The 7,958-nt window shown below is 41.5% G+C and overlaps 1 protein-coding gene across 1 annotated transcript; it reads left to right on the top strand.

Moving 5' to 3' along the window:
* The first annotated feature begins 3,984 nt into the window (after positions 1-3,984).
* Positions 3,985-4,872, top strand: LOC130998572 (uncharacterized). The gene is made up of 2 exons (XM_057923990.1): positions 3,985-4,627; positions 4,799-4,872. The coding sequence occupies exons 1-2, from the start codon at positions 3,985-3,987 to the stop codon at positions 4,870-4,872; spliced, it is 717 nt and encodes a 238-aa protein (XP_057779973.1).
* Positions 4,873-7,958: the final 3,086 nt, after the last annotated feature.

Below are 7,958 nucleotides of genomic sequence, written 5' to 3' on the forward strand. Positions count from 1 at the left end.
AAGCGCCAGAGGAATCGAAGCGCCAGAGGAATCACCAGTCAGAGAAGTCGCTAGTCAGAGAAGTCGCCTGTCATATCCCGGCTTTTAATCACTGATTAAAGGCTTAATTATTAATAAGTAGGGTTCGGCATCCATTAATAATAAAACTGGTTTGATTTATCTGATGTATTTTAATCGTTATATATGTGTTTTGATGTGCTTAGTTCTTATTAATATTTGAATCCGTTTGGGATTTAAAATATTTTTATTATTATAGTGCATAAAGTTTAATTAGTGGGTTGTGCGATTCCTCTGGCGGAGTGCGATTCCTCTGGCGGAGTGCGTTTCCTCTGCTCTGGCGAGTTTTGATTCCTCTGCTCTGCCGAGTTTTGATTCCTCTGCTCTGGCGAGTTTTGATTCCTCTGCTCTACCGAGTTTTGATTCCTCTGCTCTATCGAGTTTTGATTCCTCTGCTCTGGCGAGTTTTGATTCCTCTGCTCGATCTGGCGAGTTTTTCATTTCTCTGCTCTGGTGCGGAACTGACGTGAGAGAGAGAGGAGTCAAAGCAAGTGGATAAACATAGTTAACGGATAAGATATTTTATGCAAGTGGATAATTAAGCATGTGTTATTTATCCAATACTGGATGGCTAAGTAAATGGGGTTATATAAATAACACCCTTCTCTTTCATTCCTCATAACAGACGTCATTTTCCTCTCTCTTTCCTCTTTCTTCTCTCTCTTCTCTCTCGACTGTCTTCACCCAATACCATTGATGAGATAGTAAAAAGCTTCACAAGCAACTTGTATGCCATAACCACCGATTAAATCAAGCTGAAAACACTTTTAGATCCATAGAACAAAAGCTGGGTTGAAGGTTCGAGCTAGGAATCAAGAAGGTGGAGTTATACTTTTCTCTACACAAATCATAAAAGTACGCTTCTAAACACATGAATCTACTTATATCTAAGCTTTGTGAGCATGTAAATGGAGGATCAAAGCATGAAAATAACTCCTAATTCAAGCTGGTAAATTTCGAAAATTACTAGGGTTGGAAAGTTGAAGTTCGTGAAGAAAGTGAAAATTGAGTGGTTATATGAGTTCTTGAGCATGCTATGATGTTAAGTGATGGTTTAGATTGATGATTAGAAGTGATGAAATGAGTTTTGGTATGAGTTTGTTGTTGAGAATTATGATGTTATACTCAGGTTAGAAATGTTTTTGAAATATATGAGTTTTAAGTACAAATTGGAGAATTTCGTAGGCTTACTGACCTACTGTGAACGACGGTTTGTCGATGTCTAATAGCTTTGAAAATTTTATAGCAAGTCCCTACATGAGTCTTGAGTACCTTGGTAAAATTTCAAGCCATTCCAACTTCGTTTGATATTTCTTTAAAATACAATACCTAAACTGCACATTACTACCAAGAATTTCAGAGAACAGGGGAAAGAGTCATTCATTTCAGTGGCTTCCTGTGTGATCTAGCATTCCAAACGTTTATGGTATTAATCTTATTGTGTTAGCTAGATATCCACCAAAGTTGAGCCCAGTCTGACAACGTTTACTATTTTTCAAAAAATCCAAGTTTGCGATTGCTCAAAACTGCCGAACATGGTAGATCGTGGTAAAAACGTCATATATCTCAAACCACTTGGAGTTTCGTCTCTACTTTTTTTGAAACTAGACACGAAGATCTTTCTTTTGGTATGAGTCTCGAGTCTAGGAGACATCGGAGTCAGAACAGATTAAATTTTGAAGTTGAGCCAGTGTAAAATCAGAGCATGTTTTGATGATGTTTGATTGTGATTCTTATGTGCCTTATGTGTTAGTGTTGCCTATGTGTTTAAATGAGATTAGACGAGGTATGATGGTTGTTGATTATCTTTAATGGAACGAATTATGGATGCTAGAACCCTAAAACACTAAAATATACCCTAGACACGTAGAATTAGACTTTGTCTTGTGACAATTTTCTTTGCGAACTTACCGACTCTTCATCAATAAAGGTCCGGGCGACAGGAAGTGAAGTCGAAGAAGAAGCGACTCCACGCTAGCTTAAGAACGTTTGAGGTGGGCATTACTTTTACTATACGTATATAGAGATCCCCTGCGTGACGTAGGCCTCATATACGAATATATGTGCATGACAAGTTTTAACCGTTATTCAGCTTTTATGAAATGCTTATATGTTCAATGCCATTATGAAAATGAAAATGTTTATGAAACGATTGACTGCCAAAAATGTTTATGTTTTTATATGTATCCAATCTGTGTTGGTTCGCCAACTTTAAAGGAAATCCAATTGGGATCCTATGCTAGACAAAGGTCGCTAGCTAGGGTTAACGTGTACACTCATGGAGACCGCGAGTCGCTTGCGACCGGTCTTGGCGTCCGTGGTAAGGAGGCCTCCTTCCCGGCGCGTGACAGAAATGAACAGATATGGATCATATGAAGGAAAATGATCGGCCGATCGACTTTATGAAAATGAAAGAAATGTTTTAGTAAGCGCAGGCTATTCAAGAAAACCCCTGTGTGTTACTGTTGGCAGTTCAATTTATATATGTATGTATGTTATATTTTCGGCTTATGCCACTGGGTATTTTGATACTCAGCCCTGCATGTATTTCTAAATGTGCAGGTTGAGCAGGCGATGGAATGGATCGGTGTTGAGCGGATTTCCTTTTGATGGCCATATAATGAAACCTTGAGTATGCATCTCCATATGCATAACTCACACGTTTTTCCGCTGCAAACACTCTGACTTATTTATCGGTTCTACCTGAACTTATTACTACTTCAGCTTGTTTAACTTCCATTTGAGGTCTAGTCGTTATGGCAAGCTCGTTTGTAAACTACCCAAGCGGTTATATATATATATATATATATATATATATATATATATATATATATCACTCGTTTGTTGTTGTTAATATTGATTACTTAACAAACCCCCTTTAGATTCTATTTTACATTGTTCACCCCAAGTCATAACCCCGGTTAACCCATCATTGGGATAGTGGGCTGTGACATAATGGTATCAGAGCAGTTCGTTCGCTCTGGCCTTAGAAACCTTACTCTAAAAGCCAAGTCTAGTTTGATTCACTAGACATACGTGGGTTCATAAGACACCGCTCAACACTCCATTGCATCGTGCTCAATCAAGGAAAGAAGGTAACTATAGTTCAACATTTTAAAGATGTTATTGTTCTAAGATGTTTTATGAATATGTTTATGTAAAGAGCATGTTGTGATGAAATGTTGAATGATTTGCCTTTCATGACATATCATTGCAGTTATGATGTTATGATATGAAGAATGATAGAGAATTGACACATGTTTTCCCAGAAAACATAGACTGCTATAAGTGGCATGATCACTATTCTAAAAGAACATAGACTACTAGATTAGTAGGATATCTCTACAATCTAGATTCTTAAGGTAATGATTTAGAAGAATGAAAGAGGAATGAAAAGACATGTACGCGTTGAAGGAAAAGCACGGAATGATAATACAAGACGAATTCAAGGCAAACACTGCATCAAGGGTTTGAGCATAGTCTCTACGTTCGAATGTTTACATGCGACGGAACATCAAATTGACTTTTACTACACGATAGATATTATGAATAGTTGTCCACGGCTTTCTAAGTTCGGGACGATGTTTCCCGTGTGACTGGGAGGTGATGATGTTGGACCTGGCCAGTCCACATGATCCAAATCTCAATAGACGTCTTTTGGGTTGAAAACCCATGTGTTTCAACAGTTTCTACAACACCTTGCTTGTTGATGTAATGATTTTGAGCCTTTTCAACTTTTGAGTTGTTATAGTATGTTTCCTTGATGGATAAAACTAAGAAGTATTAGTATACTAACCTATTATATCACCCAAACCATAACTTTGCAAATTGATTAGTATGATAGTATGACCCTTATAGATTATTATCGTTACCGTTGTACTACGCATCAAAAGTTATTGATGATCGTCTTGGTCTTTGAAGCACACAATGCCTCCCAGAAGAGCCCCAAGAAACAACATGGGTGCAGGAAATGAACCCCCACGAAGGGTTGAAGAACTTTTTCTTAAACAGAGCCCGCCAACATTCAACGGGACCGGCAACCCAACTGATGCCGAAATCTGGATTAGGGCGATGGAAAGGATTTTCGACTTTCTTCATTGCACTGATCAAGAGAGGCTCTCTTGTGTTGTATTCCAACTCACTGGGTCGGCAGATTTTTGGTGGGAAACCAAGAAGAGGATAATGACCCCCGAACAACTGGAAAATCTGACTTGGGAAGACTTCAAGATGGAGATTTATGATAAATACATCCCCAAGAGCTACAGAAAGAAGAAGGAGATAGAGTTTTTCAATCTAAAGCAAAACAAGGTGTCCGTGACGGAATACGATCGCGCATTCTGCGACATGTCTCGCTGTGCCCCTCATCTGATCGACACTGATGAAAAGATGGCCGAGAAGTTTCGTTCAGGCCTTAGGCACGAGATCAAGATGGCACTTGCTAGTCATGGTAATCTCACCCACTCTGAGGCACTTAGCAGAGCTCTGGATGTTGAGGCAGCTATGCCTGAAGACCGCTCAACCCAGACTCAAGCTCCGGGAAACAACGATCGTGGGAAGAGAAAATGGGAAGGCAACAACAACAAGATAACAAGAGGCCATGGCAAGGAAATATGATGCCACAAGGGCAGTGGCAAGGACGACCAGTCAATCCAGGATCAGCTGGAAACAATCAGGGCCAGCTCAGGGCACCTTTGTGTCCCAAATGCTCCAAGTCACATCACGGCATATGCTTGGCTGGTAGCAATACCTGCTTTAAGTGTGGCCAGAAGGGCCATTTTGCCAGAGACTGCCAAGGAAAACCACAGGGAGGAATGAGAGGGCCGAATCAGCCAGGCCAAGTACAACCACTCAGGGCTATTCAAGGTCAACAGCTACTCTATCCACCACCACAACAACAGCATCGACCTGTGGCACGTCCACCGCAAATTTCACAAGCAAGAGCCTATGCCCTGCACAAGAATAAGCAAGAAAACAACCAAGGGAATTTGGCAGGTATGGGCACATTACTCGACACACCTGTTATACTTCTGTTCGACACAGGTGCCTCGTATTCTTTTATTGCAAGTGCATGTGTAAAAACTTTAAAGCTCCAACCTGAAAAGACTAATCAGGACTTGAGAATTTCTTCACCAATAGGAGGGATGGCAGTAGTAACACATGCTTGCTCGAACCTAGAGCTAACCATAGGATTGTTTAAGGTTATAGTGAATAACTTACACGTCATATCGATGGAGGACGTTGATATAATCCTGGGGATGGACTGGCTAGCGGAGAACTATGCCACGATATTGTGTCAAGAACGGAGAATCGCTTTCCACTTTCCAGGAAAGGACGCTTTAAGTTTCCACGGAATATGCAGGAGGAACATAGTGCCGATTATTTCAGCTTTACAGGCAAGAAAGATGATGAACAAGAAAGATTGCTAAGCCTTCCTCGTATACCTGAACGGGGAAGTTGAGACCGAAAAGACAATGGAAGATGTAGAGATCATGCGGGATTTTCAAGATGTTTTCCCAGAAAATTTGCCAGGTTTACCACCTAACAGACATGTAGAATTCACCATCGATCTAGACCCAGGAGCGGCGCCAGTATCAAAAGCACCGTACAGAATGGCTCCAAAGGAATTGGAGGAGTTGAAGATCCAATTACAAGAGTTGCTGGACCTAGGCTTCATCAGGCCTAGTGTGTCCCCATGGGGAGCGCCGGTGCTGTTTGTCAAGAAGAAAGATGGCACCTTGAGGTTGTGCATCGATTATCGAGAGCTGAACAAGCTAACGCTTAAGAACAAGTATCCATTACCCAGAATCAATGATTTATTCGACCAACTCAAGGGCGTGAGTGTTTTCTCCAAAATCGATTTGAAGTCTGGGTATCATCAGTTAAAGGTTAGACATGAAGATATACCCAAAACGACGTTCCGAACAAGATATGGTCACTACGAGTTCGTAGTTGTGCCGTTCGGACTAACAAACGCGCCAGCTGTATTCATAGACCTCATGAACAGAGTATTTCATCCTTATTTGGATAAGTTCGTCGTGGTGTTTATTGATGATATTCTCGTCTACTCCAGGAATCAAGAAGAACACAGGGAACATCTGAGAACTGCGTTGCAAACGCTAAGGGATGAATGCCTTTATGCCAAATTCAGCAAATGTGAGTTTTGGCTCAAAGAAGTTACATTTCTGGGACACATTGTGTCTTCAGAAGGTATCAAGGTGGACCCCGCCAAAGTGGAAGCAGTACAAGAGTGGAGGTCACCAACTACCCCAAACGAGATCAGAAGTTTCTTGGGATTGGCTGGCTATTATCGAAGATTCATTGAGGGATTTTCCAAGATAGCAAGGCCGATGACACAGTTGCTCAGGAAAGGAATTAAGTACAATTGGACTAACGAGTGCGAAGAGAGTTTTCAACTGCTCAAAGAGAAGCTAACTACGGCGCCAGTGCTAACAATTCCGGAACCAGACAAGGAGTATGTGGTCTACACGGATGCATCAAAGAATGGATTAGGATGCGTTTTGATGCAGGAAGGCAAAGTGATTGCACATGCATCGCGGCAACTTAGGCCACATGAATTGAATTATCCGACCCATGATCTGGAGCTAGCGGCGGTAGTGCATGCACTAAAAATCTGGAGACATCATCTATATGGTGTCAGGTGTGAGATTTACACCGATCACAAAAGTCTAAAATACTTTTTCGAGCAAAAGGATCTCAACATGAGACAGCGAAGGTGGCTCGAATTAGTGAAAGACTATGATTGTGGTATAAATTATCACCCAGGGAAGGCAAATGTAGTAGCCGACGCGTTGAGCCGCAAGGTCCCATCGAAACTGGGATACATCCTTACAAAGGAAGAAGAGCTCATAAGAGATTTTAATAGGATGAGATTAGAGGTGATAAAACCACCTGCTACAATAGCGGGGGTGGTCGCGATTATACCGAATTTGAGGAAAATGGTGGTAGAAGCTCAGAGGAAAGATGAAAAGTTGGAGAATTTACGAGTAAAGATAAGAGAAGGAAATCTCAAGAACTATCACGAAGAAGTCGATAATGCTATTTTCTTTGAAAAGAGAATATGCATCCCTCATGATGAAGAACTCAAAAACAAGATCATGAGCGAAGCCCATGACACTCCTTATGTTGCCCACCCAGGAAGCACTAAGATGTATCAAGATCTAAAAGAGAATTTCTGGTGGGAAGGAATGAAACGAGACGTGGCTTTATTCGTTGAAAAATGCCTAATCTGCCAACAAGTAAAGGCTTTACACCAACGACCTTATGGTGAGCTACAACCTTTGGAGATTCCAGAATGGAAGTGGGACGATATTGCAATGGACTTTGTTACAGGATTGCCAAAAACAAGACGGGGTAACACGGCGATATGGGTCATTATTGACAGACTCACGAAGAGTGCACACTTTCTGCCTATCCCTATCACGTATGGATCAGATAAGTTAGCCCAACTCTACATCAAGGAGATCGTGCGTTTACATGGGGTGCCGAAGACAATCACGTCCGACAGAGACTCTAAGTTTACCTCCAGATTCTGGATAAGCTTGCAAAAGGAATTGGGGACAAGGTTGAATTTCAGCACAGCTTTCCACCCGCAGACCGACGGTCAGTCCGAAAGGACAATTCAAATGCTAGAAGATATGTTACGGATTGCCGTACTAGACAGAGGAGAAGATTGGGAGCGTGTGTTGCCACTAATCGAATTTGCTTACAACAACAGCTATCAAGCAACTATCGCCATGGCACCTTATGAGGCGTTATACGGGAAGAAATGTAGATCGCCGCTTTACTGGGATGAAGTGGGCGAGAGAAGAATCTTGGGGCCAGATACAGTAGGCGAGATGATCGAAATCGTCCGTCAGATTCGACAACGTATTAAAGAGGCC

Source organism: Salvia miltiorrhiza, chromosome 8 (genome assembly GCF_028751815.1).
Source record: "Salvia miltiorrhiza cultivar Shanhuang (shh) chromosome 8, IMPLAD_Smil_shh, whole genome shotgun sequence".
Taxonomy (NCBI): Eukaryota; Viridiplantae; Streptophyta; class Magnoliopsida; order Lamiales; family Lamiaceae; genus Salvia; species Salvia miltiorrhiza.

What these genes read in the sequence shown, in the direction of transcription:
- LOC130998572 (XM_057923990.1), top strand. Translation starts at nt 3,985, where the DNA reads ATGCCTCCCAGAAGAGCCCCAAGAAACAACATGGGTGCAGGAAATGAA. An exon ending in TGGGAAGAGAAAATGGGAAG is followed by an intron (nt 4,628 to 4,798) that starts GCAACAACAACA and finishes CTTGGCTGGTAG; the next exon opens with CAATACCTGCTTTAAGTGTG.